The following is a 21,493-nucleotide window of genomic DNA, read 5'->3' as shown; positions in this document are numbered from 1 at the left end:
CCTGCAGCCCAACAGCCCAGCCAGGCTGTGCCAACAGGGACAGCTCACACAGCTCATCCTGGGGACATGGCAAAGGAGTGGCCTGGGCACCACCCCTGCCCACACAGCCCACCCTGATATCCTTAACCCCCCGCTTCTCCTCTCTGCCATCTGAGAAGCATGGGATGGCATGGAATTTACTCACTGAAAATGGGATTTATTCACTGAAATCAGGCACAGGAATAAAACTAGCCACTGGAAAAGCTGACTTTGTCCATCCCCATCCCATAAGCCATAACCCCGCAAGGCAAAAGCAAACATTATATATGTAATCTGAAACCCTTACGTTAAAGATTTCTGTAAGGTTGATTCTCCCTAAGTAAAGATTTTGGACAGACTGAGAAAGCTTCAGGTTAAATGTCTTAAATTTTATGTTTTAAGTACTTTCAAAATCAAAGGAAAATAAGGCTGAAAACATTTCAGGTGTATTTAGAAGTCTTTTTTTTTTTTTTTTTTGGCAGTTAACACATTGCAGGTACAAGTCTCATCACTTCACAAGGAAAAAAACTAAAAAAATGTAAAGTACCGGAACTGCGGGAGGCTAAAGTCACCACACAGAGATACCAATGCTTTCCTCACTAGGGAATCCCATAATATTTGCGTGTCAGTGATTGACAGCTGTCAGACTGAACTGATTGACAGGCCGCACAGCACATAACTGTAAAGTCTATCCACTTGTTATAAAACAGAATACATAAAATGGTTACAAAAGGCTTTTGGAGAAAAAAAAAAACATTATTTAAAGCAAACAAATACAATCTCTTCTTTTAACTTTTCAACTTAGAACAATCATGCAACAACAAAACTAGTATTTATTCTTTAAAGTCTTCAACTGCACTATTAAGCTGCAGAAATACTTTAAAATTCCATATTCACAATCAAACTGCAGTATGTAAAATCTAGTCTTGAAATACATCAGTTCCCCTCTGAAAGCACAATCATTTCATGGAAAACAGTAGGCAATGTTTGAGAAAATCAAGTACAGAATCAAATTATATCAGATCACCCAGATTTTAAAAATACGCAAAGCTTTTCAAAGAATGAAACTGTCCCCAAATCTGACCTGTCCCCCAGCAATTCTCTCTCCTGCAAGCTTTCCAGGTAGGGAAACCTGCAATAACTTCACACTACATAATAAAAATAGCAGACTTCCACATGTCCAAAATGATTGGCCTTCAGAGGTGACCTTCTCCACTCACACACACACAGGGACGTGGCCCCAGGTTTTGGTGACCCCGTTTGCAGTCCCGTCTCCAGGAGGGAGAGCTGCTCCCCACCACTGGCAGTGCAGGCACGTGACACTGGGAGTTCATTAATCTCTAAAAGGCTCACCTTTAAATCTAGTAAGTAGCAGTTTACACATAAGATCTACTTATTCAAAGCTTAGAAAGTCCCTCCCTAAGTGCCTGCTTTGAGATGGAAAGGGAATTGTCTGAAACTTGAAGAGACTATCCTCAGGGAATTGCAAGTCCTGCCTGCCCCCAGTGAGGGAACAGAGAGATAATGGCCAGCTTTGGGGTTCCAACCAAACAGACTCCTTTGCCTTTTCATACATCAGGATAAAAGAACTTAATAAAAAAAATAAAAATCAAGCATTACTTCAGTTAATAAGATAATGTTACTGCTTGGGTAAATTAAAAAAACAGTGTTGTTTAAGCAAACTCAACTTCACAGGTAAACACAACTCAGTTCTAAATATTCTAAAAGTCAGTGAACTGCAAACTTGAAATTGTTCAGAAAGACCAGGGGGACACTCCTGAAGTGTTTGCCTGTAACAGCTCTAGGAAAGTGCAGGCCTGTGTCTTGGGGAAGGCTCAGGGGAGCCAAGCACTGGCTCTGTCCCATCTCACTCACACCACTCACACTGCTGGAACTCAAGAGTCCCCTTACCTTCTCTCCCCTGGTCTTCGAGTCTTCCTTCTCCTTCTTTCTTGCCGCTGTGATAAACTCATTAAACAAGGCCTCTCGATCTTTCATCTTTTCAATTGCCTTGAACCTTGAGTCTTTAGCATGCTTGGCTGCAAATTCACTAAAAGTAGTTCTGCAACAAAATGGCAAGTGAACTCATTTGGCAGAGCTGTCTGGGCTGTGAGGCAGGTTCAGCAGGGAGGTATTTCCTCTGCTGCAATACATGCCAGAGCACAGCTGACAAAAACCCAAATAGGCAAATCCTATGGTCTCACTACAGAGGTTCCTCGACCAATGAACTCTATACAAAGTCAGCACTCACACAAGAGGTGTTTGTCAGAGACTTACAAGGGTGGGTTGGTTTGTTCAGATACAGCCACCTGCAGAAGGGGCAGGTGTAGAGAGAGACTACAGCACAACCAAGGAGAAGAAAAGAAAAAAAAATCTCAAAGTTGTCTACAAAACTCTTCTTTTCTTTTCTGTGGGTTAGCAGTCCAGCCACCAGTCTGTCCAGGTATTTCACAGCTGTGAAACTGAAAATCTCAGGTGCATTCACTTGCAGCCAAACCATGCTAAAAGTTTACTGAGAAAGCCAGCCTTTGACAGGAGTCCCCACAGAACACTGGCTGCAGCAGCTCTTCCCCCTGCAGTGCACACTGCAGAGCCTGAGCCAAAACCACACAGGGCTGAAAAACCCCTTCAAACACTATGGGCAGAGGCAGCAACACTGGGCTTTCAACCCCTCATCCCACAGCGTTTCCCTGACCGTTCTCTCACCTCCAGGGCCAGATTCCAACCTGAGCAGTAGGTACATTACTGCCACTTACCTCGGAAAAAAATCACTACTGTGCTTTTTCCAAGCTCTGATGCAAATCTGGCCCCAAGAATACGTGAGACACTTATAATCATACGAATGTTTTCATCACAGCATGGAAATAATTAGACTTGGAAAATCCAGCCTACTGTTGCTGTAGGGTAAATTGAAACAAGAAGAGAATTTGGTAGCTTATTCAAAAGGATTAGAAAGTGAATGTACAGCTAGATTGAAGAACAAGAGCTGCTCAAGTGAAGTGGAACACAAACTCTTGTGCATGTTGGACTGAGATAGATGATAAAAAACCAGTCTGGCACTCACAGAAGTACAGCAATATCTTTAGACAAACACTGAAACCAGAAGACAAAGGATAAGATTAAACAAGACAGTATTTCAGCTGGAATTCTCTTTCCCACCCCAGCCCATAATCAGGTAAAGAATCAGTCCCAACACAACATACTGAAGATATGTTGAAAGCTGAGGATATTAAAGCTAACATAACTGTTTCTTAAGGCATATCCATGCCTCCAGCCTTCCAGCCTTCTACTGAGTTATTAGTTAGCTCTGAAGCAATTTAGAAGTTACCACAGCACTGTCACCAAATTTCCAAAATGAGTCACTGGAAAAAACTGAGCTGAAGTGAAACAAATGAGCTGTTATTTCACTGGGAAAGAATTAATGCCAGATGAGCCAAGAGATGCTGAAAGAGGACGGTTTGGAGCTTATCTGGTGACATAAGCATGAATCTCATGACCTCTATGTGCGGAAGCTGTGAAACAAATAATACCAGCAGTGAAATCTTGAACATACATTCACTGTCAACCCCTCACTCTTACTGCTGCCAGGTCTGAATGTGAGGGGGGTATAATCAGTGCTGTATTAAAGCAACCAGAACATTTCATCATATCATCATTGACATCGTTTGTAACAAGAAAAACATCCCTTCAGCCCCCTCCAAACCCAAGAAACCTCCCTAGTACTTCTCAAAGACTTATTAAGAAGAAACAGGGTTATTAAAGAAACTTGTGGTGGATCCGAGGCCTTTCTCACAATCCAGGCAGCATGCTGGGGATTTCTTCAACTTGAAATATGTAAATCACAAGTTCTATTTTTTTATGGATTAGGTGAATACAAGCAAACAAAGGAAGATTTCAACAATATCTCGTGATTTTTCTCCTCTTTGCCCATTTTGAAAAGGTTAACCAACCCAATACCACCCAACACGCTGCATGCTAGTAGAGCTTATGCACGTGAACCACAAAGAAACTCCTACCTTGGATTAATCTTTGCTTCTTCCATCATTTTCTTGAAATCCTCCTTGGCCTGCATTATTTTATTTTTCTTCTCCTTGCGCTCTTCCTCTGCTCGGGTTTTCACATACTGATCAAACACCTACAGAAACACCAGTCACCCACAGCAAACACACAAGTGACACACAGAAGCTCTAGGGATAAGGGAGGAAAAATCTCACTTCTTTCCTTCTCTCTTGTTTCCTTTCCTCTCACCACAGAATCAACACAGAGGAGGCAGAAATCTTAGAGAGACTTTGCATTTCAATATGGAATTGATCCAAGCTGCTGCACATGCAGGGTGCTGTACCTAACACACCATCTGAGACCTGGGAAGAAGTTCCTTACACATTCCAGTTAACATTTTCCTGGGTCCCATGTTTCAGACACTTCCCATGTTCTTGAAGCTTTCCATTTCCCTACATTCACTTGAGGAAAAGCTGCTGAAGTGAGAACTTGCTGAACAATAAAAATGCACTTTAGATTTCCCCCCAAACACTTTTTAAAAAGAAAATAGCTAGATGACATATTATGCCAGTATTTTGACAAGATACTGATGACTCTCACTATTTCATTCAGGTTTCAGCAGTGCTCTGTAGACATACAACTTCCACTGTGTCAAAATATGAGACCTTCCAACCACAGGAAATAAAGCAACTATCAGCACTTTCCCTTGCTGGTTTCTTCCATTTCCAGGCAAACCCTAATAATGACAAAAATCCCTTGCAGCACTAATTAGTCTGAAAGGTTTGCAGAAACAAAGACTGAGGATTCAGATAAACCTGTAGTAGCTGTATCCGGATGGGAAGTGAATTTAACTTTTTTACCTGTTTCCTTTCTTTTGGGTTGAGCAGCAAGTAACGAGGATCAAAAACAATCTTGTGCAGCTCTTTCTCCCATGTTGAAAAAGCAGAGACCTTTAAATGAAGACAAATATACAAATTGTACAGGAGTTGTACAGTTTTCCTTGAAAACACACTAAGATGTGATGAAAAGGGGGAACCAAACTCATCCTGGAGTTCTCATCACTAATGGATGACAGAAGCTGTCATAGAAAGTTTCAACATCAATTTCCTCTGAAAACTTCTGAAGGATAATACACACTTCCTGCTGCTGTGTGACACTAAAAATAAAATGTACATTGAAAGAAAGCCTTGAGAATCTGTGTTCCATAGGCAGCTGGAACCACTTCCATTTTTCAGTTACTATCCAAATTTATATTCAGCTAGTTTAATTTATCAAAATTGATTGGCATCAAGTACATTTCTTTAGTTAACTAAAAACAAAATGTCTCCCTTTTAAGGGTAAGACTGTACAGACTAGAGTGGAAGGTGCTGCTTTTTTCAGTAGGAACATTTCCAAAAACATTAAGGGTGTGTCCTATTCATCTTCAATGTCAATTTCCACTTATGTAAATACTTAATTTGGAGAAAAAACTGGGGGGGGAGTGGGGGGAAATTATCTGCCTTGACCCTGTCATTTCAGTTACAAAAAAATAAAATATTTGCTGTAATTTTAAGTTTCTTCAAAATCTGGAGTCTGGTACCAAGACCATTCATTGATCAGAGGAAGGATGAGATTGTTTCCGTACACAAAATGTCGCAGGTTTGGAATTGGCCAAGAACTCACAGCTCTGCACGATCCTCCCTCTCTCCCTCCTCACACACACACAGCTCTGATCTGAACCTCCCTCTCTCCCTCCTCACACACACACAGGTTTCTGACCCCTCTTTCCAGCAGCATGTCCTTGAACTGCTTCATCCGAGCCTCCAGCGGGACGATGGCTCTCTCTCGAGCAGCTTTAATCTCAGCCTCCATAGCAGCCTCCTTCTCAGAATCAATGTCTTTGAGATCATCTTTCCTGGAAAAAAAAAAAACCAAACCAAGCAAAGTGTAAGTTGAGAAGTAAAGTATCAGCAGGTTGGAAACACCTCACAATCATGACACCAAGAACACTGACACAGGTGAGATCTCACCCATTAAAAAGCTTCTGGAGAAGTGTGCTGATTTAGGTTTACTAAGAGCAAATGCACTTCATCCCAAACAAACCCCCAGCCCTTACAGCTAACAGCTCCATGATCATTCTGAAGATGACAGTAAAATCACTTCTAAAACATGTATATCTCATATATCACTTCCAAAAGGCAAACCAGACCAAAAGACATAAGCCAAACTTTCATAACAGAATGAAAATAGAGGAACCACTAGGAAAATCTAGGTGGCGGGATATTCCGACAACCAAGTCTTGTGCCCTAAAATTAACAAACAACAGAAGCAAGCTATTTAGGACACACTACACTCAAAATAGTCTTTGGATTCACCAACTTACACCATTTATTTCCATTTCAAATTACTTCCAAAACATATGCTATTGACTCTCTGCACAGGTTTCAGCTATCTCAGGAAAATATCAAATACCTGATCTGCTGAGCAGCAGATCTTCATTCCAATTCTACTCTGCTGGACACAACACACAGGGCTCAAGTAACAAACTTCAGTTATTTTACCACGCAGATCACTTGGTATTGAAAAAGTAAAAACTTACTTGCGCTTTTTTATTTTAATAGGCTCATCTTCATTTGCTTCCTCTGCAGCTTCGTGCTCTTCTCTAACTGTAACAGATTTCAGTAAGACTTTAGGTTTTATATTGATGAAAATTTTTATACTTACAAGTGAAACCTCATGCACAAACCAAGGACAACAAGTGCAGCAATTGTGTTCTGACAAAGGGAGAAGACATGTGGTTCTCAGTCACTTTCAGAGTGATGCTATGGGAATTTGGGGACAGGACCAGTGGACTTCAGCCAACTTGAAATTTAAAATGACAAACACTCAGCTCTTATTTTTAGGGAAAAACAACTCGGGCTTAACAGTCTAATGAAGCATATTTGGATCTACCTGATTACCTGCACTTTGCTCTCCTCCAACTACAAAGCCAACATGTCATGCCAGGACCATTTCCTAGAACTCAGGCCAGAGAGAAATCTCATCTCAGCAGCCTTTTGAACGTTCTCTCTCTCGGCAGCTATTTCCAAACTCTATTCCAACTGATGATCTCAAAATTAACTCCTCTTCTGTGAGAGCCCATTCGTACATTATGATTAATCTTTTCTGGTCTCTTTCTTATAAAACAAACACAATCCCTTTTTTTATTCATAAAAACTGTGGGGCTTCTCAACCTGTTGGCATTTAGCAAAACAATTAATTGTTAGTATCTACTTTCTTCAATGGGCTATCTTTTCCTCAAAAGACTCCACAATCTGCATTTCACATTTATACACCTTTTCAGTAGATCCTTACATTTCTGTCACTTATTTAAATGTTACAAGCTTTGGAAAGCAAAGTGTTAAGTTGTATTTATGCTTCCTAGGAAGGCAATAAGATTGCTCTTACTAAGTTTTTTTCCTTCTTCCATTCCCTTTTTGTGAGGAGGTTCTTGAATAATTTTGTCCACATCAGCCCTTCCAATGAGGTCGTCGGGTCGGTCCCACATGGACAGCCGGGTGGTGGGGTTGTAGAAGAACACACGCTCGTCCCCAGTCCACACCACACACCTGGAGAAGTGAAGGAAGGCTTGGGCTACCTGTCCCCACAGCTGCTACGTGTTCACAGCCTGTAGACCCAGGTGCCACTGACTGCACAACTGCCAGACATTCCTACTGCCCAGCCGTGACCCCGAATTGCTGCTTTTCTCTGCTGCCAGACTTGAAAATACAGTGATTGAAATTTGAAACTGAAATTTTAAACACTCAGCATGCTAGGAACATGCTCTCCACACACTGCCACTTATTCTGACTCCCCAGCAACAGCCGTGTCAGTCCCACAGCAGCAGTTACCTACCACGGGGTGCCTGGAATGGGGGTGGTGGCCACTGGCTTGGCCTTCTGAGCTGCCTTCTCTTCCTCTGTCATTTCTTCTTCTTTTGGCTCCTCAAGGAAAAAATAAGTTTGAAGATCAGGCGATGACAGCTGGCTAATTATTTATTACACAGTAACCAACTTGTTTTACTGAAACCATGCTGACAAGCAGCTCACAATGACACTTCATCCATGCCTAGAACAGAAGCACTGGAATTGCAACAGCAGCTGCTATTCCAAAAATCTAAATTCCAAAACCTCTAAGCATTTAATTAACTTTTGACTATGACAAAACCTTACTTAAATACCTTCCTAGATCTGTATGAACCCTGGAAGTTCAGGAGGACCTGGATACAGGTGTATTTTATGACAAAGGAATTTTCATTTATTCTTAAAATTAGTTTGTTTGATAATGAGACACACAGTAGGAAACAGTGAAAACCTGAAACAACCTCTGTAGCAGAAATCAGCAAACTGATAACTACCTCAGAAATAAACAGGGTGGAGTGGCAGCAAAACCCACTATCTGAATTCTGTGGTTTTGCCTATTAAACCACATTGAAGTTCACAGAAATCAGGATAAAAGCTTTAATTTTTATTTAAACACCCCTTAATATCTTCAGAAACTATGCTGTTTAGCACAGCAAAATGGCTCCAAAAGGAAAAGTTACTTTTGTTTACTGAAAACACTACAGCCCTTTCTAAGACACGTGCTCCTCACAGCCTAAACGTAGCAGTTACAGCACAGGGGGAATGTGTGAGTTTTGTGTCAAACTGTTCAAAATAATGAAGCAAAGAAATAGAGAAAAAAAACTAGTAAATATTTCAGACATTCAGGACAAATTCCATTTTCTGAGTACCATAAAATCAGTGAGAGAACATCACATCTGTGTAATAAGCTAACCTCTGTCCCATGCTCTTACTAACTTCTTAACTGACATATTATGTAGGGTTCTTCTTAATGTTCTTTTTGTTTATGCAAAAAAAATTAACAAAAGAAAGAAAGAAAGACCTGAATCCAAAAATGGAGGATTTCAAATCCCCTCAGGAATTTAAGAACTTGAATTAGTAACCAAGGCTCCTGACAACCTGCCTGGGCTAAGATGCAGCCACAGCTGAGTGATGTGAGACTTCAGATTGGCTTTTGGGTTCAAGGTCTTTTACCTCCTTTATCAGTTCTTTTATAGGTTCTTCTTTAGACTCTTCTTCTTCTGTCTCCATTGGTAAAGGCTCCTCTGAGGGTTCTTTAATTGGCTCTTTGACCTTCTCCTCCATTTTTTCTAAATAAAGATAAGAGTCTTCTTGAGTATTATTAAAAAACCACTATAGAACCATAACAAATTTCTTTTTATCAGTATAATTTTCCAAATACAACACCAACCCAAAGCTTCTTTTCAATATATTCTCACCACTTTCTGTCTCTCCTGGGCTTTAAAGTGTCTGTTTATGAAGTCATAGTCATCTCCTGTGTCAAGATACTACTTGGTACTGGAAAATGAAATATTGTGATGCTGCTATTATACTAAAAGGCTGACTAAAGGGTACTAACAGAAATGCTAAACCAATAATAATTCTCAACCAACAGTGCAACACTGAAGACCACTTTCACATTTTAAATGCTGTGGACAAAATCAAATAAAAATCAATGCAGAACCACCTGGGGATTTCTCTGCACACATTTTTTTTAATTTACAAAAAGTATAAAACATATAACCTTCTTTCAGTAAAATTAGTATTTGCTGTCTCAGATACTTTCATCTCAGTAAAAAGACCTATTATTTAACCTGATTTATTAGGAAGATGGGTATTAATTGAACCAACAGTGTAAGTGTCCTGCATTTGTCTAAACAAAGACTTCTTGTAACTAAAAATTCAGGAGACAGTAAAAGGCACAACTGTTTGGATTTGCTTTCTTAAAACACTTTATGAACTGAGTAAGAGCCACAGGACTTTTGCCCCTTCCTCCTTATTTATGATACAAGAGCAATTGTATCCACCCATGGATCTAATGTGCATTTACATGAACACAATGTAGAGATGTGGACAGGGGGAGGTCACATTACTTTACTTCATGCTCCAAATCTATTTGTACATTTAGTTTTTCAAGATCTGAAATTCAGCACAGTAATCTTCATTTTTTCCTGGAGTACAGCCCCTAGTATGACTGACTTTCCCCCTCAATTCCCCTCACTTTCTGTCTGCAACTGGACCCTTCTCCAACACGTGTGCAAGGGAGGAACTCACTTTCTACTGGCACAGAAACATGCATTTGCCCTAGGCACAGGATTTGGAAGCAACCCTAGAACCAAACACTCTTACAGTACAACGGGAAACACGCTGCAACTTTCAGACTGAAGACCAACTCACGTGGATCCTTGTAATCAGAACTTCAAAGTACTCTTAAGGGAGATCAGGGATTATAAATACACCCGCTCGCACTTTCAGTCACAACCACTGATGGTCTGAGCCATGTTCCCAGCATAAAGCTGGAGTAAAAAAACCCAAAGTACCTTTCTCCTTCAGTTCTTGGGGTTTTTCCCACGTGGATTCCAGAGTCCTGTTGTTGTAGTAGTAGGTCTTTCCGTCTGCTGTTTTGTACTCTGTCCACTCGGAGACGGCGGCTCCGGCCAGCGTGGCCGGGGAGGCGGCGATGGCCACCTGCGGGTGGATCATGGGCACGATGGGGGGGGCCATGCCCGGCAGCACTCCTGGGCAAAGGGAAAGAAGGAACAAGGCAAGAAGACAGTAAGTGACAATGCAGGGTCTAAGGACCAACACCTAGCACGTTACTGACTTAACTCACAAATATTCAACCCGTAGAGAGAAACAGAAGGATTGTTTTCAAAGTTAAATTGGAAAGCAAGGCATTGTTACCAAATTTTCTTCCTGTGTTCTGCAATCAGTAATGCCCATTCCCAGGCAAACTGGACTTTAATTAATTTGTTTAATTCTGCAAAGCACAAAGCTTGTTAGCTTTTAGACATTTATTTTACTATTTTAAAATTAGGTTCTCTATTTATTAGAAAAGTCTTTATCAGATGCCTGCAGCAAATAATTGGGGTTAAATCTACTCCACAGTTTAATTATGCTGCCATTGTACGAGATATTCCTATTGCTCTTAAAAAAGGCAAGAGTGGATTGAATTTGAGCCATAGAACAGAACTGTGATAAATCTTAAATACTGGCATTAATTCATAGCCTTGGATAAAACCTGATGAGAATGAAACAGTATCAGATTGTTGGGTTTGTTTAGTACTGCAAACTGATTGAAAAAAAAAAACATTTTATTGAAATCTTAAAGCAAAATGGCAAGTAAATATTCAAAGATAAGAAAGCCAGAATGCTGCAGTATCCTACTATCTCTCCACTCATCCCAACAAACTGAGTATAATGAACAGATTTGGAATGACAAGTTCTAGAACAACCAATTGGATAGGACTGGAACTTCACGATCATAAATTTGAGCCTTTAACATTGAAAAAGTCTCATTTTAAATAACGGAAATCACACACTACACACTGCCATAACATGTTCTCAGCAAGTGACTATTCATAAATCCACATTTGAAATATGAAAGTTCACACTCAGACACACAGACACGCACACAACATGCGAGCACAGCCAGCCACTGCACATGTGGAGCAGGAAAACAAAAATCCACACAAGAAACTAGGAACTAAGTATGGGCATGAGAGTCACAGTCATTACAGAACTCAATGGTTACAGAAAACTGTACGGGAGCTTGGGTACAGAATAAGCTGACACTAACAGTTATTTGGGGAAGTCATCTCCTGACCAAATATGATATTTCATTTATACTGATTTTGAAAATAAAGTATATGTAATCACTGAAGTGGGGAAGCAAATAAAGAAATAAAAGAAACAACCACATTCACTACCATGCCAACTTACAGACAAAACGAACTAGGATGGGTTTGGAAATTACCGGTCTTGGTGGTAGCGACTGTCTTTACATACGGGCAGCTGACTATTTGCATCATTGCTACACCTGCAAAACGGATAGGAAGCATGTTGGAAAGCTGCCATGGGACGTCAGCTACCACGGGGTGCTACGGACTTCCTGCCACAATTTGGAATGCCATTTGCAGCTGGCAGAGAAGAAGCCTCCCAGCAAGAAAATGTGAATTGCTTTTGCTCCAACATTTTATGCCAGATCAAATATGAAACTAATTTTAAGCTGCAGCAACAGTCTCTGCCTATGTTAAACCAGCTGCTTAGCAAGTTATTGGGATGTCATTAAAAAGAAAAAAACGTATTTCAGTGAAGACTCAGGGGTTTAAGTTCATCCAAGGGGGAATGCAGCTCCCCTTGTAGGGCAGCACCACAAGAAAAAATCGCACTATGGGGCTGCTTCCACAGGCAGGCTCTGCTGGGACAGACCTGTGGGGAGTGGCAGCACAACAAAACGGGCTTTGAGGTTCCCCGTCTGCTGCTGCAGTTAGAGAGCAGAGTAAGGGTAGGAGGACAGGTCTGAACTGGTCAGAGCAGCAAAGCAGGGCAGGGTGGACAGCCAAGTGCAACCCAGAGGGAAAGCTGAGGGTAGGAGGGTCACTACAGCAAGGCTGGAGGTGAAAGAGAGGAGGTAAAAGAAATCAAAGCAATGAAGCTGCAGACAGAGGCACACAGACCTGCACTAGGTCAGGGGCATTTTATTTATTTTTCATTATCAAGAATGGTGGGAGGCAAAAATGCTTTAAAAGCCAAAACATGCCCTGAAAGAGGGGGCACCATGCACTGGGGTCTGCTCTCCAGCTCAGTAAGAAATGATACAAAAAGGCACAAAAAGGTGAGCAGCTCATCCTCTTTGATCAGATCAAAATCAGTGGGAAATCAGACAAGGCTGAGGGGAATGCATTTCCAAAACCTCCGTTTTGGGTGTAGAAGGCAACTGTAGAAGTGCTCTCTGGCTGGTCCAGTCTGGATGCTCAGAAACTGAAACACTTCCCTTCAAAAGTTCAAATTCATCATGTGAGGTGGGAAATGCTCCAGTGGAAAGTGAAATTAAACCCCTGTTTAAACCAAAGTAGTTTCTGGATTTGGTCATTAGAGATCTAGCGTGCAAAGCATACATAACTACTGCCAATTTATTTGAAAATAAATTTGTGAGAAGACAGAATTGTAATGTTTTCTAAAAATATTTTCAATGAGAGAACTGCAACTAGTTTTATTTTTAAAAGTATTGAATTGAGACATGAAAACATTGACTCAAACAGCACTGATTGAAGTGTTTGTCTCAACTGGAAGGGTTATATACTTGACAATGGACCTGAAAATTCGTTTTGTTAAGGAAGTTACAGCATGTCTCCAACGTGACTCAGTACAAATAACACTATCTGGGGATCGCTGGAGTTAGAGATGCTGCAGCACAGATTAGACTGAGCAAACACTCAAGCTGTTTCTGCTGCCAAGGTCATTCCCAAACATAAAACTGACTTAAAACATAGGAATTAAGAGAAAGCAGACTTACTTTTTAAGGTCTGAGATTATGAGATATCGTTAACAAACTCTTCCATTACTCTTTCTTACTACAGCTTAACACAGAGCTTAACTGTGAAATCACCTGACATTGGTATTGTTCAGCTCTGTCCCTGTGACTTCAAATCCTCTGGCTGCTATCATACCTGGTGCTGAAAGCCCCAAACATCTACAGCCTAACCTTCATACGACCTTCTGACTTCACCTGATACTGTCTTGCAGTAATTTGACTTCTCTTCTGTTTCTTGTTATTGTAAAATATTTTACAGTTTTCCTTTTCTTTTACAGTGCTTAGAAACCATCCCAACCAACTCAAGTCAGAATTAGCTGAAAGAAGCTGACAGATTCCATTCTGTAACTAAGCAAACTGACAAATCAGACGCACTAGTGTGGGTCTGATGTCCTTCCTACATGCTATGGGTTCCACCTGCAGCCCAGCTCACAGGAAAAACTGGTCAGAGCAAGCACCTCTTATGAGGGAAGTTCTGAAAAAAATAATTTTCAAAAATGAGTTTCAGGAGATTGATGTTCCTACTCTGTCTTTGCTCCTGTACTGCACTACTCCCAAAACTTTTTGATTGAGAGCTCACAATAAAGCCCAACCTGGGCATACACCCAGAATCTCCATTTCCACTCCTCTCCACTGTCCTCACCATCCCATTTTACCCCAAAGGTCACACCTGCGTAGATCATATCCCTCACAGTGTGTAGGGACCCTTCATTCCATGCTGGTCCCTTGCTGGCAAGGTTAGAAATGGCAGTTGAGAGCACTCAGCCGATCATCTTTAAGGCTTAAATGTTTTAATTATTCTTCCAAATCTCACCAATAAACAGGCTTCTTTCTCCTACCCTTTATTCATTTGTTGTTCAGCTTGGAATATCACATTCAGAACAGTATTTGTTTCCTGGTTTAAACCAAAGAGAACTACACTGTGATTTCCTTTTCAGGCCAATACAGATTAAAGTAGCTTTGCCCGGTTATTTTAGAAGACTGTTCTAAAAGCAGAGGCAGCTAAAAGCTGGTGCTCTCTTCTAGTCAGCACTTTTAACTGCTTTCAGGCTTTTTTTCTCTCATCAAAGGAGTGTTCTGAAGGGTTACTTTTCATCCATCCAATTCAGTGGGGAGGTGAAGGGCTCCCTCCACACCCACTGGGTGGCTGCATCAGGAGGACAGCAGCGAAGTCACCTCACGCAGCTTGTACAAAGAGTCAGAAACACCAAGATGCTGCTCAGGGCTGCTTCTTTTGTCTTTTTAAATCTGCAACTAACTTTGATCCAATACAACTGCAGTTTCCTACCTCCCTCTGCAACACAAAATCATTAGTTCCTGGTGTATGCTTAGTGCCACTGTGCGCTGAAAGACATCAATTTTGTATCAGAACAGGAGCTCAACGGTCTCCATGCAAATGAAACGTGCTGTGTAAGTGCTAAGTGTCATTAGTGATCTCCTGGGAGGCCCTCTGCAACAACTACAGACAGCAAATGCAACATTTTGCCAGCCTAAAATCCCTTCCTTAGGTATTTAAATATTTCATAAAAATTTAAGAAACTATGATATATCCAGAAGAAGTGTGCTGCCATCTAAGATTCCTTCTCTATGTTCTTTAAACCTAAAGCCTGTGAATAACAACACCTTGGCACCCTAAATGCCTCATTATGGTCCTCAGGTCACACTTCAGCACTCATCATCCTACCCAATGGCTGCAGCCTAAGAAAACTGGGAACACCTGATATCACTGGGGTCATGATTTCCATGGTAATTCTTCCTGCTCATCCATGTCCTAGTGAATATTTATGGACAAGATTTCAGGTCTAAATCAAGTAAGCAGAAAAAAAGTTAAAGCAATATTGCAATTAGTAAAATATAGTGCTCAATATTCTCATTTAAACACTACATGTTTAAATGCAGCTGTTTTCTGCCAAGTATAGCAAAGAACTAGAAATCCAAAAATATATATGTTCTTTGTTAATTAAAAAGTCTGTCTGCTAACCCTGAATTCTTTCAGAGATACTCTGAGGAGAGGATCCAGGCAAGTTCTGTACACAGTGGACACATGAGTGCAAACAACTGACAACATGGACATGTAGCAGACAAGACAATTACAGTTTGCCAATTTACCTGGAAGTGGAATAGGCATGCCAGGAAGGGGGACACGAAATGGAGGTACCATTACTGGTGGAAAAGCAGGAATTGCTGCAGTTGGTTGAGGTACTGCATGAGGAACTGCAGGAGGCAATGTCTGTGGGACTGGCTGGGGTACAGTCTGCACAGGTGTAGCAGAAGGAGCAGAGGTTGAAACACTGACTGATGGTGTGGCAACTGAAACACCCGAACTCGGGGTCTGGTCTTGTGTGGTAGGTGCTGATAAAAAAACACAAAGAACACCTTGTATCTTAGACACTGCAAATTATTGCTGCAAACATACTGGCGCTCTGTTTCCCGGTACGTAGCAGGTATGCTCGGATATAACCAGCAGGAAGACACTCCTGGACAAAAAATACTTTGCCTTCTCTGGAACATTAAATATTCACAAAGAAAGTCAATTTCCAATTTCAATTTGCCCCATTCTTTTCACTTAACACATCTCTACAGCAGAGGCAGGGCTGTATTAAAGGACAAACACAGGCTGAAATGAGGTTCTATTCTGTTCACAGAAACAGAAAAGGAACATTACAGCAAGTTTCCAATGGCAACAGGCTGTCCTTGTGTTACATGAGCACAGGTTCTGCTTTTAACAGCAGCAGCACGTGCATGACAGCAGTCTGCCTTAAGCTATGCTGGGCTGCACCCCCAGAACAGGAAAATATCAATAAAAATGTGTAAATAAGCAAGGAAAAGGAAAATACTTTTCTTCAAGAGCTACAAGAACTTTCTCAGTCTTCAGTGCCTCCCAGCAGGAAAACACACAACTGGCATTCAGTTCTATAATCCTTGCAGCATGACTGGTTTCAATTTCAAATTGTTTTAATTGGGAGCAAACAGTCTCACAGCACAGGCCAACAGGAACTTGAGACGAGTCTGCTTAAACTTGAAAAGTCACTCTGTAAGATTTGGTGCAGAGGAGAAGGGAAAAAGAAGAAAAAAAAAAAAACCCACACCAATTTACAGCCATATTCCAATGGGCACACCGTGCATTTCCTATTAGTACCAGAAACATTCCAAACAACATACCAGTATTAGCATATTTAAATAAAGATTTTTGATCTTTCGATAAGCGTTTCAGAAAGGGCTAAAGTTCTTAAGTGCCTAACATTTAGGGAAACAGAGCAGACAGTCAGTATGTGATTTGTAAGACCTAGGTCAAATCAGTACAAGGCAAGAATGAAGCTCAGCCAGAAGTCCCAGGGTGTTTTTACAGGCCAAGTCTAAGAGTTATAAAATTGTTTTAAATCATAGAATTTCATCACCTAGGCACAGACACCAACAGTAACAGTTCTTGAAAGCAAAGACAAAGTTTAGCAGATAGAACAGGTAGAAGTGGAACAGATTGTCAGCATTCAACATTAAGAAATTCAACTTCAGAGAAGGTGCATAGAGTGCTGCTCCCAAAGCATGACTAGCTCTCCCCAATCTGCCACTGGGTCAGGAGCCGACACTGACCTCCCACCTGAACTTGTTACTCAGCACAACAATTAGAGCAGACCATAGTTCAACACAGCAAAATAACACCATAGTGAGGTACCCTTCAAAATAAACAAAAGCTCTAAAATGCTTTGAGCAACACAAGTTCTTCGCTGCTCTAGTGACATGTCCCTCCAGCCTCAATGAAAGCAGAATTGAAGGGTTACCTAAATTTGACTCCCTTTTACACACAGATTTTGAAGTTTGGGTTAAATGGTGAGTTAAGTTGACTTGTCTTGGCTGTTACAGGAAAAAGATGAATTCCAGAGAATGCAACTCTACCCCACAGCAGGAACTGGAACAGTTCAGCTCCTGTACACTCTCTGGCCTGGCACACATCTGAGCCAGTGCAGCTACAAGGCCCATGTCCCAGTGCCAGATTCCTGCTCAGCACCAATGCTGTCTGTCTGTGGCCCTGCATGCAAGACAGGACACTCTGAGCTGCTCCTTGTCCTGCACACCTCGCTCTGGGCAGGGAACTGACCTCGCTCACTGCTTGCTGCTGACACACTCACAGCAAACAGACCCACAGTACTTAACACACACCTCTATCCACACTCACTGAGGCACCTGGGCAGCACACACATGCCAAAGTGCAGTGCAAACCACGCTGGTGTGTGCACAGCCATGCATTTATGTGCATGCTGCATCAATTCAGTCCCCTTTCCTTACTTGGAAAACCCTTACAAGCAAAGGCTCAGTCCATGGAAGCAGCAGTAATGTCCAGACTATCATTCAAAGGTCATAAATGAACAAAAATGGCTCCATGGACTTTCTTTTTCCTCTTTGTGCAACTCTAGAAAGTAAGAACTGGGAAGGCTTTGGCAGAAGAGTAATGCTAATGAAAGTAATACAACAAAGAAACTATTCTGTAATCAACCAGTGCTCACAGAGCAGCAGCTCTGAGACCTGACCTACAGAAACAGACGCCATAGAGAAAATGAGGAAATTGCTACAACTAAACTTCTACCTCCAATCAACATTTCTTGTGAAACACTTCTAAAAACAATTTAGCTCTATCTAGAGTCAAAAGGAAACAGATGTGTAATAGCTCTGAGATGATGTGATAACAGCAGAAGAAAAATATACGAAGACCTGAAGAATTCTTTGAGACTGGGGAGAAAAAAGTTTGCATGCAAGGTTCTTCTGGACTAAACACTATACTTTAAATTCACACTCCATGCTGAAACAACTTTGTCCTGAATACCCAGGCTTTGCTGCAGCAATTCCCCATGCAGGATCCCCACCACCGCGAGGCCTAAGACACCCCCAGGTACTCACTGGAGTTGGTCTGGGATATGGAGGTGGCCGTGGTGGTGGTGGAGGTGGTGGAGGACTGCGTGCTGGAGGAGGTGGATGGAGATGCTGCAGATGCAGGGCTGCTGGTGGTGGGGGTGGAGGCCCCCACGGCCTGGGCCTGGGCCGCCAGCATGGGCGTCAGCTCTGACTGCTGGATGACCTTGACCCCGTCCGGCTTCGTCCACGCCGACTCCCGCGTGCGCGCGTTGTAGAAATAGACCTGGGGAGAGCGGCCCCGTCACACCGCGTCACCGCGTCACACCGTGTCACACCATGGCTCACCGCGTCACATTGTGTCACACCACACCATCCCGTGTCACACCATGGCTCACCGTGTCACACCATGTCACACCGTGCCACACCGCAGATCACCGCACCACACTGTGTCACATCGCACCACACTGCAGATCACCGCGCCACACCGCGGCTCACCGTGTCACACTGCGGCTCACCGTGTCACACCGCACTGCGCCATACCGCGGCTCACCGTGTCACACCGCAGATCACCGCACCACACTGTGTCACATCGCACCACACCGCAGATCACCGTGTCACACCGCGGCTCACCGTGTCACACTGCGGCTCACCGTGTCACACCGCACCACACCATGTCTCACCGCGCCACACCGCGGCTCACCGTGTCACACCGCACCGTGTCACACCGTGTCACACCGCGGATCACCGTGTCTCACCGCACCACACCGCGGATCACTGTGTCTCACCGCACCATGTCACACCGTGTCACACCGCGGCTCACCGTGTCACACCGTGTCACACCGCGGCTCACCGTGTCACACCGCGGCTCACCGTGTCACACCGCACCGTGTCACACCGCGGCTCACCGTGTCACACCGTGTCACACCGCGGATCACCGTGTCACACCGTGTCACACCGCGGATCACCGTGTCACACCGCGGATCACCGTGTCTCACCGCACCACACCGCGGATCACTGTGTCTCACCGCACCATGTCACACCGTGTCACACCGCGGCTCACCGTGTCACACCGTGTCACACCGCGGCTCACCGTGTCACACCGCGGCTCACCGTGTCACACCGCACCGTGTCACACCGCGGCTCACCGTGTCACACCGTGTCACACCGCGGATCACCGTGTCACACCGCGGATCACCGTGTCTCACCGCACCACACCGCGGATCACTGTGTCTCACCGCACCATGTCACACCGTGTCACACCGCGGCTCACCGTGTCACACCGTGTCACACCGCGGATCACCGTGTCACACCGTGTCACACCGCGGATCACCGTGTCACACCGCGGATCACCGTGTCACACCGCGGCTCACCATGTCACACCGTGGCTCACCATGTCACACCGCGGCTCACCGTGTCACACCGCACCACACCGTGTCTCACCGCACCACACCGCGGATCACCGTGTCACACCGCACCGTGTCACACCGCGGATCACCGTGTCACACCACACCGCAGGATGGCGGCCCCCCACCCCGGGCATCCCAGCCCAGCCGGCGGGCCCGGGCTCACAGCAGGAGCACCCACGGCGCCCATCTCACCTTCCCATCCGGAGTTTTGTTCTCTACCCAGATCTCCTCAGCTGGGGGCATTGCTGGTGTTCCCGGCGCAGAGACCGGCGGCATTCCTGGAGGGAACATCATACCAGGAGGTGGTGGCATGCTACCCATGGGAGGAGGCATAAATGGTGGTCTCTAAAGGCATATAATAACAATAATGATGATAATGATAACAACAATATAATTTCAAGCAGTTTTCCTTTCTTAGAGAACCAACAGCACTACACCAACAGTAAGGACAGCTGTGCCAGGCTCGGAAGCTTCTCTAACAATCCAGTGCTCCCAGCTCAGGGAACGTGCTCCCAGCCAACCCCCCACCCATGGCAGAACAGCTGAAGCCACCACTTCTGAGATACAAACATCCAGGCACCTAAAAGAGGTGGCATGAACTGAAATGTGGTCAAAGTCCAAAAGTCCTCTCCTGAAAAGGAGAAAATATTTCAATGGAAGGAAGGGAAAGAATGGAAGACCCAAATAGCTGTTGCTCAGATATTGCCATCTATGAACCAAATACCCCAGAAACCCAACGACAGAAAAGATATGTTAAAAAAACCTAAATTACAAGTAAGCATCCAGTTTGCCAGTACATCTGAGCAGTGGGCTTAATTAAAATCCATTAGACTCCTAAATTTCCCACTAACTAAAATTCTAGCTAGTGCCAATTAGAATAAAAATATGATGAAATTGCTGCAATTATATTGCACCATTTTATTATAATGAAACTGTTCATTATTGCATGATACGGAATCCTGACCTGTCCTGCACACAGTTACCTGAAAGCCTGAGCACCTGCTGGTAATTCAAAGTACATTCAGTTCTTTCATTTTACTTATTTACGTGGACTGTTTGAAATTCCCTACACACAACAAGGACAGTGAACGCTTCCTGTAAAAACAGCTGACAGAGCTCACCGAGTTCTATAGCTCACTCTGCAAACACCTACAAGTGCCCTAATTATTAAACACCAAAGTGTTAAATTATTATTAAACACCAAAGTGCCCTGATTACCCCCATCGCTCCAGCTCTAACTGAATGCCAGCCTCGAGCGCCGCGCTCACCCCGAGCCTGCGCTGGGACACCCCGGACACCCCATGGCCCAGGGAGGGGTGGCTCGGTGACAAGCTGCACACAGGGGCCCTGAGCTGTCTCCCTGCACCCACAGCTGCAGCTCTACCCCTGGCAGCTGCAGTGCTGCCATGTCCTTGGCTTCTGCTGGGAGCTGCGCCGAGGTCCAACTTTCTGCTCTAAGAGTGGTATTTTAAACTGCTCTTTAAATCCACGTACCAAACTAGTAACAATTATTTGCATTAAACACTACTAAAAAAGGAAGCCAAAAGTGCATGGATGGCATTCTACACAAACAAAAAAAGCCCTCAACTCAACTGCAGCCTGCCTTCCCTCTCTTGTTCCTCCCCAACAGCTCTTGCACCTGCTTCACCATGAGCTTCCTCTTTCTTGCTCTTACAACCTATACAAAGAATCCAGTGAGAAGAAGCCCACTTTCCACCTGCTACAGCTCCTCTCCCCAGCCCAGGAGTAAAACCAGGTGGGCATTCAGTGCCAGGTGTGCAGCCAGGGTCCCAGCACGGGCCCTTCCCCATCACGTCTGCCTTTGG

At 43.5% G+C, this 21,493-nt stretch overlaps 1 protein-coding gene across 7 annotated transcripts in view; it reads right to left on the bottom strand.

Moving 5' to 3' along the window:
* TCERG1 (transcription elongation regulator 1) overlaps window positions 1–21,493 on the bottom strand; it is a 30,447-nt gene that overhangs the window by 6,851 nt on the left and 2,103 nt on the right. For 2 of the 7 annotated variants that reach the window (XM_053956455.1, XM_053956458.1), the window contains exons 3-15: window positions 19,860–20,012; window positions 18,307–18,544; window positions 15,523–15,765; window positions 11,854–11,916; window positions 10,418–10,615; window positions 9,072–9,187; window positions 7,891–7,979; window positions 7,444–7,604; window positions 6,596–6,662; window positions 5,776–5,911; window positions 4,878–4,967; window positions 4,035–4,153; window positions 1,930–2,080 (exon numbers count right to left, since the gene is read on the bottom strand). In XM_053956455.1, coding sequence (XP_053812430.1) covers window positions 1,930–2,080; window positions 4,035–4,153; window positions 4,878–4,967; window positions 5,776–5,911; window positions 6,596–6,662; window positions 7,444–7,604; window positions 7,891–7,979; window positions 9,072–9,187; window positions 10,418–10,615; window positions 11,854–11,916; window positions 15,523–15,765; window positions 18,307–18,544; window positions 19,860–20,012 — 1,824 coding nt within the window. The remainder of the gene's footprint in view (window positions 1–1,929; window positions 2,081–4,034; window positions 4,154–4,877; window positions 4,968–5,775; window positions 5,912–6,595; window positions 6,663–7,443; window positions 7,605–7,890; window positions 7,980–9,071; window positions 9,188–10,417; window positions 10,616–11,853; window positions 11,917–15,522; window positions 15,766–18,306; window positions 18,545–19,859; window positions 20,013–21,493) is intronic. The other 5 variants (XM_053956456.1, XM_053956461.1, XM_053956457.1 and 2 more) reach the window with 5 other exon arrangements.

The sequence above is a fragment of the Vidua chalybeata genome, chromosome 15, assembly GCF_026979565.1.
Source record: "Vidua chalybeata isolate OUT-0048 chromosome 15, bVidCha1 merged haplotype, whole genome shotgun sequence".
Taxonomy (NCBI): Eukaryota; Metazoa; Chordata; class Aves; order Passeriformes; family Viduidae; genus Vidua; species Vidua chalybeata.
Note: the sequence above shows the minus strand (reverse complement) of the source record. Positions and strands in the feature narration are given on the sequence as shown.